The sequence below is a fragment of the Gossypium arboreum genome, chromosome 3, assembly GCF_025698485.1.
Source record: "Gossypium arboreum isolate Shixiya-1 chromosome 3, ASM2569848v2, whole genome shotgun sequence".
Classification (NCBI taxonomy): Eukaryota; Viridiplantae; Streptophyta; class Magnoliopsida; order Malvales; family Malvaceae; genus Gossypium; species Gossypium arboreum.
In genome coordinates, this window is record NC_069072.1 from 20,343,032 (window position 1) to 20,361,270 (window position 18,239).

The window sequence follows — 18,239 nt, forward strand, 5'->3', positions numbered from 1 at the left end:
TATTATTTTATATATCACATTGTACAGGCTAATCGGTCTAAATTGGTTTATATTGTTTGCCGAGATTATTTTGGGGATTAAAACAATATTTATTCTGTTGATTTCCCGTAAATCCATCATTCCTTTTAACACGTCCAGACAGTATCTACAAATATCATCCTTTATAACATGCCAATACTTTTGGTAGAAAAGAGCAGGAAAACCTTCCTTACCCGATACTTTTAGGGGTCCGATACTATAGGGGTGACATCGATTTCATTGCTTTAGCAACTTCTTCCTTTTAAAATACAACCATCTGCTTCTCATTCAAAAATCCAAATATTATATACAAGGTTGAATACTTTCGAAAATCCTGTCACATTTACTTACCGTTTTTGATGTGAACAATTATTGAAAATATTGAGAAGCAACATCAATAAACTCAAACTCTCCTTCAACCCATCTTCCATTGACGTCGTTTAGGCCTCTGATTGTATTTTTTCTTCTTATGTCTGCTTGCCACCTTATGGAAAAAAGACATGTTACTATTCCCCAGTTTAAGCCAATTTAACAAATTACCAATAATCTTAAATATCAGTTCACACAAAATCTAACTTGATTATAAAAAAACCAAATTTATCTAATCATATTAGTGTCACTGATATGATAATATGTAGCCATAAGTGATTCTCAAATAATTGCAATAACCAAAAAGCAAAAAACTATAAACCTTCATATATATATATATATATATATATATATATATAATATAAACTAATTGAAAAATAATTTGCACATTAATCTTAAATTTTAATCAGCCTATCATTAATTAGAAATTAGTTATTAGAGTATTTACATATATTTAACTCATACTTTATTTAATATTTGAAGCTCAATAAACTCTAATCAAGATAGATCACTTTTATTTAGACTAGCATTTTATGATAATAAATAATAGTATGCAATTATTCTTATTATTTATGTGATATTCGTATTTTTCCAATAGTCACAACCTCTGCAAAATCCTCGTAATGGACTTAAACTTCCTTCAGTGATGTAACACGATCCTTTTAACTTGCTTAATTGTTCCATCACATTTCCAATTGCTACCGACGAAGAATTTCTTAGCCATGAAATTTTGCTTGGGATCTTTTCTTTCTATATTGAAAACAAGAATCAAGAGAGGAACAAGAAATCAAACGCTACAAAAGCTCACTAATGGAACAATTTGTGGATTCATCGTTTATTTGGAGTGATGGGGTAATTTGCATATTCCTCTTCTACATTTCAAACAATATTTTTTTTAATGTTTAATGGGATGTGAAAATGTTAAAAGCTGGAAATGAAATTGAATACGTGACCAAAAATTGTAAACTAGGCACAAATAGGGGGCAAACAATTTATGTTTCTTTCCAAGATAATGAAGCGATTTTTCAGTAAAAGAAAAGAAAATTCTCAAAAGAAATGCATAAAAAACTATTTTGAAAACAATTTAAGTAAAAGGTCCAGTGTTTGCAATTTTCAAAAGCTTGATTATATAATTTGTTCCTATCACTTAATGTATTGTTTTCTTCATTTGATAAATATTAGCTTAAATTGACTAATAATGATGAATATTTTATTTTAAATATACAATAATTAATTTAGTGAAGAATAATTTCCAAAAAATTTTAATGAAAAATACTCGTAAAGTACCTAACTTAATAATCAATTTCAACTCGTTGGTATTTATAATTCAAAAAAGTTATTTATAAAAGAATATACCAAATGGAAAAATTACTTAGAAAATTAGGTTAGTTTTAGATTATTTAAAAAGTAAGACAAAATTTCAAAAAGTTAAAATAGAGAAACTATTATATCAAGAGGGGGCAATTTACTAAAAAAAGCTCTCTCTTTTTTTGTTAATTACCGAAATGGTCTGACTTTTTTATTATTTACGAGAAAAGACCGTTTTTCCCGAAAACGCGTCCACATCAGTGCGGAGTTACTCCCCCATTAAACTGCCACCTAAAATGGTGGTTTCTCTCTCCATGGGAGAGTGACGTATGATTTTTTTCGACTTTTGATATGACGATTTTTTTTTCAACTTTTGAAAAAAGAATCTCTCAATAATATAAAAAGTGGTATAATTTTCTAAATAATTATTCTATTTGGTATATTCCTAGACATTCACAAAAATACAAAGATTAATAATTATTCTATTATTTTAGTATAATTTTCATGAATGAATCACGTTCATAATTTGAGTTTTTTAATTAAAATTTACAATTACAAGTATAGATAATATAATTATAACCATAATCAGTCGTTACAAAACACAAATAAATAGAAACCGAAACTTATCTCAAGTTAGACTAAAATAATATTTAGATTGAAAACTTGAAAATCATTTGCATAAAATAGAACTTAAAAATGATACATCGGAGTAGCAATGGCTAAAATAAAAATATAAATGTTTCAAGAGCTAAATTAATAGTATTGAAAAAAGAAGAAGAAAGCAGGAGTTTCGACATCTAATTATAGATAAAATACAAAAATGGTAATGTTTAGTAGTAATTTATGAGTTAAAGAAGTGCCAGCATGGCTAGATATTATCCAAAAACATGTCTATAATTATTGTTTGCCAGGGCAAACCAACAATCAATGAGCACCAACTGCGAAACCTTTGAGAACAATACGTTGTCCTAAAACCAGTGAGGACCATATATGATCCTTTCCACTCATGCTATCTTAAGGAGGATGGAAATGTTTAAAAAGCTTACAAATAAACACAAAACTTAATAACATATCCCTATCCATTTGATTCAACGAAATATGACGATTTCCAAATATTCTTTCCATGTTTTATTTCTTGTTCTCTTGGTATCATTTTCATTCTCTTATGCACATTTTCGCCATATAACACCTAAAGAGATTGACCCAAAATCTTTCAACTCTCATTCATCTCCACTTTCTCCTTCTTTGACTTCCAAGGGTTCTGGTCTTTTATCAGGTTCTAGCAGTTCAAGGGATTCTAGCTTGTTTGATAATTTATCAAGTTCCAACGCTTCTGGTTCTTCTAAGATTTCTGACTCTTCATCAGTTTCAACCAATTCTAAGGGTTTGGACTCTGCTATGATTCTCCATTAGCTTTTACAAGTTTTGATTTTTTTCCTAAAAGTTCTAGGGTTTTTTTTTTATGCTGTTATATCAGGTTTTGCTTTTTCTGGGTCTTTTAGAGGTTCAGGTTTATTATCAGCTTCTACAAATTCTGGTGCTTCTAACAATAAAGAATTCAACATCAACCTCAAAGCTAACCTGAGTGGGTGTTTCTCCAAGGTTTTTGCATTTGGAGACTCGTACACTGATACAGGAAATGCTCGATTGATAGGCATTTTGAAAAGCTTCGTGGGTGCAGTTTTGACGGGGAGAGTTTCTCAAGGCGGAAACTCCAACTTCAAGTTGGGTGGTAGATCGAGTAATGGTCGAATGGTCGTTGATTTTCTTTGTGATTCTCTCAACATTCCCACACCAATACCGTATAAGGCCATCTCTTCGGACTTTGATTTTGACAGCAACTCTGGGGTTAACTTCGCCGTCGGAGGCGCCACGTCACTTTCCGGAGACTTCTTTGTAAACCACAAGATCGGTCACACACTGATGTGGAAAGGGATTCCTCTAGGCTTCCAAACACAAATTGAATGGTTCAACCATTTCGTGACCAGAATAGCTTGTAAAAGGAAGACTGAGGAAGAATGCAAGGCGGAAATGGGAAAGCATCTTATTTGGCTTGGACAAATGGGTGTCGATGACTTCGCTCGTGTTATAGGGTCTTCTGTTTCAATGCGGTGGCTTACAGATATAACTATTAATCATATCTCCAAAATCCTTACAGTATGTGTGCGATTCAAAATGAAATCTCTTTAGAAAAATTATGTAAACACTGAAATACAAACTTGGATTTTTTTTGTATGCAGACACTATTGGATAGTGGTGGAAAGTTCGTAGTGGTTCAAGGGCTACCACCGGTGGGATGTTGTCCATTATCCAAGCTATTGACACCCCAATCTGAGAAAGACGAAATGGGTTGCTCGCTAGTTATCAATAGAGCAGTAATGGCTCATAACGAGCTCCTCCAGAAGACATTGGAAGACTTTAGGGTAAGGCATGGTACTGAGGTTACAATTTCTTATGCTGATTATTTCAATGCATACAAAGCAATCATGGGAAACCTTGCTGGTTTCGGGTTTTCCGATGGATCCGAAGCATGTTGCGGCGTCGGAGGTGGACTTCTCAACTTTAACTTGCACAACCTTTGCGGCATGGCCGGCACCACCGCGTGTGAAAAACCATCTAACCACGTTCATTGGGATGGGCTTCATCTGACGGAAGCAATGCATAAGCAAATAACTAGACTGTTCCTCCATGGAGGCTACTGCAAACCATCTTTTGATGATATAATTAGTAGACAAAGAAACTCAGGTACATAGATGATAGGTCATTGTTTCATGGAGTTTGAAATCCATTCATTCATTAGCTTGCTTGTAGTCTCCACTTGTGTTACTATATGTAAGTTTAGTTAATAAAACCATCCCTCAGTTTTCACATTGGTGAACCAAAAGTGATGTTGTTTGATGTATATTTCGCCATATTCATATTTATTAATGCTACAGTGGCGACTCACGGTTGTTGTTACATTTCTTCATTTCATTTTTAATTTCCATGGAATTCAATTTTAGGTCAATCGTTATTCTGGAGACTTCAATAAGTCTCCCATGACATATTACTATCAATAAGGTAAACTAAACAATTTTGGTCAGAAAACTTGTAAATTGATTTTGTTTTCTTAGTGACTTGTTGGTTAAATTTTTAATGAATTACTATTGTGAACATTTAAGTGGACTAATTTTTTCACCTAATATTCTTTTTTTTTTTAAATTTTAAAACCAATTTCTTCTTTTTTTTCCTTCTTTTTCCCAATTTTTGTGTTTCTTTTTCTTCTTCTAAGGTTAGTCTAATATATTTCAAAGTGTTTAATGTATTTGGAATGTTGTTAATCTAGAATAATATTCACCCAAAAGAAGTACCATTTTTGGTTTAACATTTTAAATCCAATAGCTAGACTAACTTTCTAAAAAAAATCCTAATTAACCACATGTTTGATTTGTGTTGGAACACGTGTTTTTTCCTAATGTTATTGTTTAAACATTTCATCAATATTTTCTTATTCTGGATCCTTTATTGTTGGATTGTTTCAGTTGTTGTTTTATTGAGTAATTTTTTGTTGTGTCTCATTGAAGGGGATAATTGAATATTTATATACATAACTATTGTTCATGGAATTGACATTCTTAGTAGACTCCATGCATGCTGGATACGTGTACAGTTCTGGGCTACCTGCTGGACTTCATGCCTCCCCCACATGCAAACTCCTTGGGTATATGTGAATTGAGACTGTGAACTCCCCTTACGAGTACCCCTTGACATGTACGAACTGAGACCGCGAGCTCCTTTGCGAGCACCCCTTGGCATGTGTGAACTGAGACCACGAGCTCCCTTTCTTGACCTCCCACTATAAGGCTTGCACGAATCCATCTAGTAGGGTCTAGCCGAGTCGCCAGTAGGTGACCCGAACCTTATCTGGTTTTCGGGTTAGTGATCATAAGTACATAACAATCTAGTCCCCCCTTTATTAGGTCTAAGGAGGGTTATAAAGTGGCGCTCCTTAGAGCCATCACTTTGGATTTATACAGCTTATTGAATACGCAATGACCACTGGAACATGACATTAACTTTGCCACGTGTACGGGTGGGTCACGCCTGTCTACATCTGACAGTTAGTTCTCCTCTGTTATTTAAATTGTCAAAACGCGAGGAAGAGAAGCTTCTTTAAAATGGAGGGTTTTTGGAAACCCTAAACTTACAAATTTAACATTTTCTGTAAGCAAGCTCGACTGAGGCTTTCTTCAAGGTAAATTTTGTAAAATTTCTTATATCAGGTTTTAGTTTTCTTCTATATTCTTTCATTTCTTTCTACATCGAAAATATGTCGAGAATGGAAGGGTTGGTGGTCGAAATAATTCCCAATTACCCACCATGTGAGCATACTTCGAGAGCCCCTGTAAAGGCTAACTTTTTGTCTATGGTACAAAAGAAGAACAGATGAGTCGAGTTTTGGGCACACGAAAGATTAAAACCCCAAACTTTTCTTATGGCTTTTCCATTCCTAAGGGACCACATAGGCTTAGTGATACTAACGATGGCAACTTCTTGCTCCCCCTCCATGCTATGGAAGTCGGATTCCACTTGCCCCTACATTTGTTCTTCTGTCATCTCCTTCAAAAGTACCACATTGCTCCCAGTCAACTTTGCGGATTCTCCTAGTGGATCGCGGTGGCTTATTTCATCGATTGCTGCCGACGCAACGAAACACCATAACTCATGATTTTCCAAAACTTATACCTGTTAAAGGCCCAAAACTAAGGGAATTCGTCAGGCTTTTATTATTTTTCTCCTCGTGATAAAGTAGAGATTATAATTGCAAATCGGTGCCCTAATCTTCAACTAAATTAAAGAAAATATATTAGGGTAAAATGAAGGCTCACCGACGAATTTGGTTTTCCTACGGAGTGGTCCACACCAAGTAAGGACGTATTCATTTAAGCGAACCATTAGGACAGGTAATAGTTTAGCCCAGCTCGGAAGGCTTTGCATTGGCGGTCCCCTAGTTATTAAAGATATTATAACCATGACAAACATGTTTCAATACTGTTTGGAGGGCCTTAGCCTCAATGGGTATAAGCAAGGTGATAGCAGGGAAGCTGCTGAGGCATTAGGTGCTGACCCTAAAAAACGGACACGACCCTGCGTAGACAAAGATGATTTAGGTCTAATCTTGACATGATACAAAGAGGAACCCAGGAACTTCTTTTATAGTTACTGTAGGATAAGACCTCGCCCTTGGATTTTGGTGGTTTTATCGCGAGAAGAAAGTGATACAAATATTAATTTGATAAGTCCTCCTGCTGATACTGGAATTATTAGTGGTATAGACACAACTCACAATTTCAGAAGTGATTCAGAGGAAACTACCACTTTATCTTGTGAAATTAACGAAGTTACGGACTTGCGAACTTTTATGAGGGACATGCCCAAGAAGCGCAAAACTGATTGGGGGATTGTTAACGTGGTTATTAGCAACGAAGAGGAAGTGAATATTGGAAGGCTAGGGTATTGTCGTAAAATGAGGGCAGATCATGTTGGGCCCTCTGTTATGATGGCCAATACTCTTACTTCTCCTTTGGTGAACTCACTATCTGTGGCTAGTGAGAGCTTTCCAATTGTTGCTCGCGGTAGTTCCCTTCCTCCTACTCCCCTCTGTATTCCTCCTCCTCTTTTACCTTTTGCTAAGGAGCCACTTGATGAGCATGATGGCAAGCTACTCCCAGGTCACGGGTGCCTGAACACGAGGGAATCGTAAAGTATGATTAAAAAGTGGAAAGCTTCTATGCCAGAAACTATAAAAAGGTGAATGTGTGCCACTAATTCATCAAATGGTTCAAATAAGTCTCCACTATCAAATCTCAATTCCTCTCTTCAAGCTCTCCTGGCTAAGGCCACCATGATTAGTTTGTGCCTTAATAAAAGTGTTGGTGGAGCTTTGGCTAATCAGAAGGAGCTTGAGGAAACACTGAGGGCACTCGCGAGCAATACCTCAAGATGATATAAGAAAATGAAGTGTTCGACAGGCAGAATGAAGAGCTTGTTGAGAAACTGAGGGCTGCACAATTAAAAACTAATGAGTTATTTGCCAAGGTCATGGTTGAAAGAGAGAGTAATACGGCCTTAGATGCTGAGCTAAGGAGAACTGTTGAGGAGCACAGGGCAATCGTAAGCCAAATCGTTGCAGAACATAAGGCTGCGATGGCGAGCTTAAAGTAGAAATAGGCAGAAGCCTTGGAAAAATTCAAGAAAATGACTTTAGAAACTATATGCAATCATGCTATTGAGCTCAAGTTAGACATACTTCTACATACTCAAGTTGTGGTTGGCCCTTTCAATGCTCGGAAAGTTGACTTTGACGCTCTTTACGAGGTAGATATGAATAAACTAGGTTTTGATGTTCGTTTCTCCTCGAGAGCTGCTTGGGATGAGTTCTCGTCTAAATGGAAGAAATCGAAAGATTTTTACCTTGATGAGGGTCCTATTGAGCTAAACATTATACCTACTGATAATAATAAGAATTCCATCATTGCGCCTACTGAAAACATCGAAGTTGTAGAGAGGAGAGAGAGAGAGAAGATGAGATCACCGACAATCTTGAAGGAGGAAAGAATATGCCTTAATTGATTGTAAACGTGTATTACCCTTCTTATGACTTGAATGAAAAAAATTGAAGTTTGAAAATTTTCAAGTTTACTTATTAGTGTTATGGCATCCTATCTTTCTGTGAACTCAAGCAAATTTTGAATTTAATCAAATCTTGAACTTAAACACATTTTGAACTTAAACAAATTCTGGGCTTAAGAGAATTTTGAACTTAAGCAAATTCTGAACTTGAGTAGACTTCGAACTATATTTTCAAAAATCCTTAAGCGACTTAGTGCAATTCAAATCACTAACTACATTGGAACTGCGAACTCTTATACTGTAAGTTGGTAACGTAGGTTTGCCACCTGTGTTAGAGCTACGAGCTTAACTCTACGAGCTCTTAGAATATCAGTTGGGAGCGTAGGTTCACTAGCTATTTTTAAAGGTTGTGATCATAAACCGACAAACCCTTATAACATTAATTGGGAGCCTAGGTCCGTGATGATCACTAAACTAACTATAATTATGACAAAAAAAAGCGCACCTATCGAACAATAGTATAGCTATAGTAAGTAGGAAATATCGTATCCACTAGGACTAAAACTACTAGTAATTATCCTTTTTTCTATTATTTAGCTGATAAATTAAAGTGATTGTTTTTAATCTAAATTTACTAATCTAATTTAACTACGAACACAACAGAGAATGAAATAGGAAAATAATCGAAAATAACCAATGAGAAAGACAATACCTAGGAAAGAATCCACCTAGACTTCACCTATTATTATGAATCTGAATTAAATAATTTATTCACTTATGTCTTGATCCGTAGAAATCCCTAAATTATGTTAATATCTCTTTCGAGAGTAAAAACAACTGACTCTAGGTTGATTAATTGAAATCTCTTTCTAATTAAAATCCCTATTGTCATATTAACTTGATCTATGGATTCCCCTGTTAAATTTGGCTCTAATATGGTAGATTTATGTAGTCCTATTTCTAGGGTTGCATGCAACTCCACTCAATTATGCTAGATCTACTCTTAAACAGGGACTTTTGCTCCACTGAAATAAGCACATTAAACTTGAATTAATATTTCAAAAATATTAAAACAAGAAATTAGCATACATAATTGAGAACAATAATCAAGTATTTATCACGTAAATCAGAAATCAAATAATAAGATTCATCATAGGTTTCATCTTCTCTAGGTATCTAAGGAATTTAGTTCATTATCCTGAATAGAAACATTTCAAAGTTAGGATAACAACAAGACATAAAGAAACTCAACAAAACTTCGAAGAAAATTAAATAGAGATTTTTAATCTTGAAGGAGATCCACTTCTGAGTTGATTCCCATGGCATTCTATGAGTTTTTTCTTCGATCTTCTCTGAGTGCCCCCTTTAGGTATTCTTCTAATTAGTATTTATAGATTTTAGAATGCTCAGAAAGCTTAAAAATTGAGTTTTTCCACGTATTTGGGAAGCAGGGTGCGATATCAACATGGGCTAGCACATGGGTGTGTGGCCAGCTTGTGTAGAAATGCCCAGGCCGTGTGGATCCTGAAAACAGCTCTATTTGTCCGATTTTGGCTCTTTTTTTACTCCTTTCGCTCCCAAATGCCCTCATAAGTATAGAAACATGAATTTAAAGGATTAGGAGAATTAAATTTACTAATTTACATAATTAATCATCCAAAAATGTATTAAGAATAGGATTAAAATATGTTACTTTTATAGCTTATCTAATATCCCCACACTTAAGCGTTTACTTGTCCTCAAGCAAAAACCTCAACTCACATTAAAAATAATATTTCTCAACTTGTAATTCTCATCAATAATGTCTCAAAATAATCAATAAATAATCATGCATTGGCAATTCAACTAAAAGAGCATTAAAGTCTCAAACAATCCAAGCGAAAATTTTTAAACACGAAAACACAGGTGTTTCTCATTATCTAAGTAATTATCTTTATTCAAAATCGACAAGAATTGACATCCCCACTAAAGATTCACTCAAATCACTCAAAGTGTTTAAGGTTCAAAAATAAGCACTTAATAGTCAAACATAAAAAGTCATTACCATAGGCTTGCATGAAAATCAAATCTCCACCACTACAAAATGATATGATACACAAATTAAAAGGTCTTTAAGAGGTTGTAATGGGGCTTAGGTTAAAGGTGTGGAGAAAGACTGAAAAAAATGGTTAAAATCGAGATCGAATTGATAAATTACCAAACTAGAAAAATAACAATATTGAATTAAAAACAAGTGCATAAATCAAGAAATATTCAAGAATAAGAAAACGAGCTTCTTCTCAAAATATGAATTTAACTGTTCAAGCTCATAAAACTAAATAACAATCAAAATGTAAATAAATATATATGTTTTCAATTTTTTAAGAATAAGAAATAATTCAGCAAATCAAACAAAAGAACATAGTTAGGCAGCTAACCAAATCAAATCTCGACAAAAATGGAGTCAATAAAACGGGAAAAATTCTCAACGATCAAAAAATAAGTTATGGGTTAACATTAATGGGTAATTTTGAGAAATGATGCGTTAGGCTCAACAGGGCTCACTAAGGGTTAATTATGGAGGTAGGCTTTTTATGGATAAGTAGGTTAAAACCTAAGTGTCTTTATCATCTCAGTGTATCAAATCAAAATGTGTGATCTCGACATGTAGCAAGTTGCATATAAAGCAACGTCTTTATGCTCATCGTTTAAAGAAAGGTGGTATGTGCACGAACACTTAACTGTGTTTAAAGAAATTCTCTTGGACTCAGAGGCCATAGAGGTTCAGTATGATAAAGAAGATTTAGGGTTAATTCTACTTTGTTCGTTGCCCTCGTCTTATTCAACTTTTAGATATACGATTTTGTATAGTCATAAACTCTCACAGTTAATGAAGTCTATGCTTTCTTAACCTCGTATGACAAGATGAAACATCTTGTGGTTGGATTCGACTTTCAAGGAGAGGATCTCATTATTCGTGAAAGACAAGAATGAAATACTGATGATAATCGTGGGAGGACACAGGAAAAAATCCTCGTAATAAATCTAATGGTAGATTGAGATCTTTAAACAGAGGTAAAACCTTTAACTTTTGTAAGAAGAAAGGGCACATTAAATCTAAGTGTTATAATTTGAAAAACAAGATCAAAAGGGATACTACGAATCAAAAGGGAAAACAACTAGAATAATCCAATAAAGCTGATGTTGTAGAAGACTACAGTGGTGGTGAACTCCTAATTGCTTCTATCGATAACTCTAAAATGCGTGAGAAGTGGATCCTCGATTCTGGTTGCACCTTCAATATGAGTCCCAATCGGGATTGGTTTACAACATATGAAACAGTGTCTGAAGGTATTGGTTTGATGAGAAATAATGCTTCATGTAAAACAGTAGGTATTGGTACAATCAAAATTAAGATATTCGGTAAAGTCGTCAGCATACTTAGTGGCTTACGACATGTACTAGAATTGAAGAAGTTTTTGATTTCGTTGAGTACTCTTGATCCAAAAGGGCACAAGTACACAGCCAAAGTAGGGTTCTAAATATTAGTAAAGGTTTTCTCGTTATGATGAAAGGGCAGCAAAAGAATGTCAAGTTATTTATTTTGCAAGGTCCTACTATTACTAGTGATGCAACCATCGCTTCTTCTTCCTTATCAGATGATGATGTTACTAGAATTTGGCATATGCGTCTAGGGCATATAAGTGAGAACAAGATGACATAATTGAACAAAAGAGGACTTCTTGATGGATAAGGCATTAGTAAATTGAAGTTTTGTGAGCACTACATTTTTTGGAAGCAAAAGAGAGTTTGATTCATGAGAGGAATCCAAAACATGAAGGGAACACTGGATTATATTCATTCTGATCTTTGGGGACCATCCAAAGTGCCTTCGAGGGTGGCGCTAATTATATGCTAACGATCATTGATGATTTTTCCAGAAAAGTTTGGGCATTCTTCCTAAAATAGAAAAGTGATGTGTTTTCTGCGTTTAAGGCTTAGAATACTATGATCGAGAAGCAGACAGAAAAATAGATAAAAAATATTCGTACAGATAATGGCTTGGAATTTTGTTCTAATGAGTTTACTTGACAGTTCGTCATACTCCACAACAAAACGGTGTTGCAGAACGAATGAATAGAACAATCATTGTAAAGGTTCGATGTATGTTGTCGAATGCTTGTTTACCGAAGTCGTTTTGGGCTGAAGCGGCCTCTACTGCATGTTTTTTTATTAAACAGTCTTCTTTCGTTACCATTGAGAAAAAGGCTCCACAAGAGGTATAGTCTGATAATCCTGTTGATTATTCTGATTTGAAAATTTTTGGGTGTACTGTGTATGCTCATGTTGATGAAGGAAGTTGGAACCTTGATCCATTAAATATGTTTTTCTTGGTTATAAGGTTGGTGTTAAAGTATAAGTTATGGTGTCCTAAAAATAGAAAACTTCAGACTTTCATCGACTTTGTCTCCACAATCAGGTGATGAGATTGACTACATGTCACGTGTTCCATATTCTAGTGAAGTGAGATCTCTCATGTATGCTATGGTTTGCTCACGTCCAGATTTGTCATATGTAGTTAGTGCAATTAGTAGATACATGGCAAATCTCAGTAAAGGACACTAGAAAGTAGTTCAGTGGATTTTCATATACTTACAAGGTAATACTGATGTTTGGTTACAGTTTGGATGAACTAGAGATAGAGTTATCGGGTATGTTGATTTTAATTTTATTGAAGATTTTGATAAAAGAAGATCTCTTACAGGGTATGTCTTTACAATTGGGGGTTGCGAATTAGTTGGTGTTAGAATTAAGTGACCCAAATTCTTATTTAAATAAAATACGATGGAAAATAAAATAAAAGTAAAATCCATATAGAACTAGACTTCTTTTTATTTTATTTTAGAATAAGGTTTTTAAACCTTATTAAACTCCATCTATTTTATATTTGATTAGGATAAGGTGTTTCAATCCTACTAGAATATGGCTTTGCAAGCCTATAAATAGACATAGTCTATTCCTCTTATATTTGAGTTAAATTTTTCGACATAGTAAATTTTCTTCTCCTCTGCCCGTGGTTTTTTCCCGAAAGGGTTTTCACGTAAAATTTGTGTGTTCTTTATTTTATTTATTTTATTTTTCTCAAATTGGTATCAGAGCGTCTGGGTTATTCATCTCGATCACGGTAATGGTGTCTTTGAAGTATGAAATTCCGCTATTGGATCGCAACACTAAATTTGCGTTGTGGCAAATTAAGAAGCAAGCAGTTCTTACACAGATGGATCTGGAAGATGCCCTGCTAGGGATAGATAAGATGCCTTCGACATTAACAGATGAAGAGAAGAAGCGTAAGGATCGAAAGGCATTAACACAATTACATCTGTATTTGTCCAACGAAATTTTGTAGGATGTGATGAAAGAGAAAACTGCCGTTGCATTATGGAAAAGGCTAGAACAAATATGTATGTCGAAAACTCTAACAAGTAAGTTGCATATGAAGCAGTGTCTTTACGCTCATCGTTTGGAGGAAGGTGCGTCTGTATACGAACACTTAACAGTGTTTAAAGAAATTCTCTCAAACTTGGAGGCCATAGAGGTTCAGTATGATAAGAAAGATCTAGGGTTGATTCTACTTTGTTCGTTACCCCTGTCTTATTCAACCTTTAGAGACACAATTTTATATAGCCGCGAGTCTCTCACAGTTGATGAGGTTTATGATTCTTTAACCTCGTATGATAAGATGAAACATCTTGTGGTTAAACCCGACTCTCAAGGAGAGGGTCTCATTATTCGTGGGAGACAAGATCGGAATGCTGATGATGATCGTGGTAGGACACAGGAACGGAATCCTCGTGGTAAATCTAAGGGTAGATCGAAGTGTTCAAATAGAAGTAAAACTTGTAACTTCTGCAAGAAGAAATGGCACATTAAATCTGAGTGCTATAAGCTACAAAATAAGATTAAAAGGGAGGCTGCGAATCAAAAGGGAAAACAACCAGAAAATTTCAGTGAAGCTAATGTTGTAGAAGACTACAACGATGGTGAACTTCTAGTCGCTCATCAATGATTCTAAAGTAAGCGAGTGGATACTTGATTCAGTTGCACCTTCCACATGAGTCCCAATCGGGATTGGTTTACAACTTACTAAACAAGATGTCGAAAGTGTTGTTTTGATGGGAAATAATGCTTCGTGTAAAATCGCAGGTGTTGGAACAATTAAAGTTAAGATGTTTGATGGAGTTGTCAGAACACTTAGTGACATGCGGCATGTTCCAGAATTTAAAAAAATTTAATTTCGTTGAGTACTCTTGATTCAAAAGGGTACAGATACACAGCTGAAAGTGGGGTTTTAAATATTTCCAAAGGGTCCCTTGTTGTGATGAAAGGGCAGAGAAAGATTGCCAAGTTATATGTTTTACAAGGTTCTACTGTTACTGGTGATGTAGCTGTCGCTTCCTCTTCCTTGTCAGATAATGATATTACTAAACTTTGGCATATGCGCCTAGGGCATATGAGTAAGAATGGCATGGCAGAATTAAGCAAAAGAGGACTTCTTAATGGGCAAGGAATTTACAAACTGAATTTCTGTAAGCACTGTGTTTTTGGGAAGCAAAAGAGAGTTCGATTCACTAGAGGAATTCATAACACGAAAGGAATGTTGGAGTATATTCATTCTCATCTGTGGGGGCCATCCAGAGTGCCTTCGAGAGGTGGAGCTAATTATATGCTAACCTTTATTGATGATTTTTCCAGAAAAGTTTGGGCGTTTTTTCTGAAGCAGAAAAGCGATGTGTTTTTCGCATTTAAGTCTTAGAAAATTATGATTGAAAAATAGAAGGGAAAACAGATAAAATACCTCTGCACAGACAATGGCTTAGAGTTTTGTTCTGATGTGTTTAATAGATTGTGCAAGTCAGAAGGGATCATGAGATACTTGACAGTTCGTCATACTCCTGACAAAAGCGGCGTTGCGAGCGAATGAACGTAAGCGATCATGGAGAAGGTTCGATGTATGTTGTCAAATGCAAACTTACCGAAGGCACTTTGGGCAGAAGCGGCCTCTACTGCATGTTTTTTGATCAACCGATCTCCATCCGTTGCCATTGAGAAAAAGACTCACAAGAGGTATGGTCCGTAATCCCGCTAATTATTACGATTTAAAGATTTTTGGTGTCTGCGTATGCTCATGTTGATAATGGAAAATTAGAACCGAGATCTATTAAATGCATTTTCTTGGTTATAAAGTGGTGTAAAAGGGTATAAGTTATGGTGTCCGAAAATAGAAAAGTTGTGATTAGCAGAGATGTTGTTTTGATGAAAGCGCTATGCTACCTAACTTATCTCTTAAAGAATCTTCCAATAAAGAAAATCAAAAGCAGGTGGAGCATCAGATTAATACAGAGTCAACTCCTCAAGCCAGAACAAAAATTGAGAATAGAGTTGTTTCTTTACCACAATACTCTATCGCCAAAAACAGAACTAGAAGAGAAATTAAACCTCTAAAGAAGTATGCCGAGGTTAATCTAGTTGCTTATGCTTTAAATGTGGCTGAAGATATAGATGAGAATCAAGAGCCATCTAATTATTCTGAGGTGGTTAGCTGTGAAGACTCAGAAAAGTGGATGTTTGTTATGCAAGAAGAGATGGAATCACTCCACAAAAATAGAACATGGGACCTTGTGAAACTTCCTAAAGGTAAAAAGGTTGTTCGTTGTAAATAGGTGTTTAAAAAGAAAGAAGGGACTCTAGGAGTTGAAGAACCCAGATATAAAACAAGGCTTGTTGCAAAGGGTTACAGACAAATTCTAGGAGTGGACTTCACAGATGTGTTCTCTCCAGTTGTTAAGCATAATTTGATTCGAGCTTTGCTTGGTATTGTGGCCATGCATGATTTGGAGCTTGAGCAGTTAGATGTAAAAACTGCATTTCTGCATGGAGAACTTGAGGAAGATATTTACATGCAACAACCAGAGGGTTTTATAGTCTCAGAAAAAGAAGACTATGTTTGCTTACTGAGAAAGTTTCTTTACAGTTTGAAACAGTCACCAAGACAGTGGTACAAGAGGTTTGATTCCTTTATGACTTCTCATGATTTCAAAAGAAGTAGTTTAGATAGTTATGTTTACTTTAAGAAAAATAGTGATGGTTCTTTTGTGTATCTACTTCTTTATGTTGATGACATGTTGATAGCAGCAAAAGATAAAGGAGAGATAAGAAAGGCTAAAGCCCAACTAAGTGAAGAATTTGAGATGAAAGATTTAGGACCAGCAAAGAAGATACTTGGTATGGAGATTCTCAGAGATAGAAAAGTAAGTAAATTGTACCTAAGTCAGAAGGGGTACATTGAGAAAGTTCTTTGCAGGTTCAATATGCAGAGTGCTAAGCCTGTTAGTACTCCTTTAGCAGCCCATTTCAGACTTTTATCGGCCTTGTCTCCTCAATCAGATATGAGATTGAGTACATGTCACATGTTCCATACTCTAGTACAGTGGGATCTCTCATGTATGCTATGGTTTGTTCACGTCCAGATTTATCATATGCAGTCAGTGCAGTTAGCAGATATGGCAAATCCCGATAAAGAACATTGGAAAGCAGTTCAGTGGATTTTAAGATACTTACGAGGCACTACTGATGTTTGCTTACAGTTTGGAAGAACTAAAGATAGAGTTATAGGGTATGTTGATGCTGATTTTGCTGGAGACCTTGATAGAAGAAGATCTCTCACAGGTTACGTCTTTACAATCGGAGGTTGTGCAATTAGTTGGAAAGCCACTTTGCAAACTACAATCGCTTTGTCTACCACTGAAGCTGAGTACATAGCGATTACTGAGGCTTGTAAAGAAGCTATTTGGTTGAAGGGACTATTTAGTGAACTCAATGAAGACCTTCAAATCAGCATAGTATTTTGTGACAGTCAGAGTGTCATCTTTCTTACAAAAGATCAAATGTTTCATGAGAGAACAAAACACATTGATATTCGGTATCATTTTGTTCGTGATATTATTGCTCGTGGTGATATTGTTGTGAGCAAAATTAGTACTCATGAAAATCCTACAGATATGATGACTAAGTCACTTCCTATAACCAAGTTTGAGCATTGCTTAGACTTGGTTGGTGTTCATTGTTGAAGTTAAACCCTTAAGGGGTTTTATGGAAGAGGTAGAGAACTTGTTTATTGAAAGTTCGCGATGAAGAACTTGTTCATTAAGAATTTGTGTCAAGGTGGAGATTGTTAGAATTAAGTGACCCAAATTCTTATTTAAATAAAATACGATGGAAAATAAAATAAAAGTAAAATCCATATAGAACTAGACTTGTTTTTATTTTATTTTAGAATAAGGTTTTTAAACCTTATTAAACTCCATCTATTTTATATTGATTAGGATAAGGTGTTTCAATCCTACTAGAATATGGCTTTGCAAGCCTATAAATAGACATAGTCTATTCCTCTTGTATTTGAGTCAAATTTTTCGACATAGTGAATTTTCTTCTCCTCTTCCCATGATTTTTTCCCGAAAGGGTTTCCACGTAAAATTTGTGTGTTCTTTATTTTTTTTTTTTTTTTCACAGTTGGAAAGTTAGTTTGCAAACTATAGTTGCTTTGTCTACTATTGAAGTTGAGTACATGGTGATTACTGAGGCTTGTAAAGAAGATATTTGGTTAAAAGGACTCTTTGGTGAACTCAGTAAACACCTTCAGATCAGTACGGTGTTTTGTGGCAGTCAGACTATCATCTTCCTTATGAAGGATCAAATGTTTCATGAAAGAATAAAGCACATTGATGTTCAGTATCATTTTGTGTGTGATATTATTACTCGTAGTGATATTGTTGTGAGCAAAGTTAGTACTCATGAAAATCCTGCAGATATGATGACTAAGTCATTGCCTATAACCAAGTTTAAGCATTGATTGGACTTGGTTGGTGTTCATTGTTGAATAACACCCTTAAGGG

General features: G+C 35.1%; 1 protein-coding gene across 1 annotated transcript; it reads left to right on the forward strand.

Annotated features, from left to right (window-relative positions):
• Positions 1-2,764: 2,764 nt before the first annotated feature.
• Positions 2,765-4,651, forward strand: LOC108462665 (GDSL esterase/lipase At3g48460-like). The gene is made up of 3 exons (XM_017762586.2): positions 2,765-3,079; positions 3,173-3,852; positions 3,936-4,651. Exons 1-3 carry the CDS (start codon positions 2,794-2,796, stop codon positions 4,446-4,448), a joined length of 1,479 nt encoding a protein of 492 aa, XP_017618075.1. The 5' UTR covers positions 2,765-2,793; the 3' UTR covers positions 4,449-4,651.
• Positions 4,652-18,239: the final 13,588 nt, after the last annotated feature.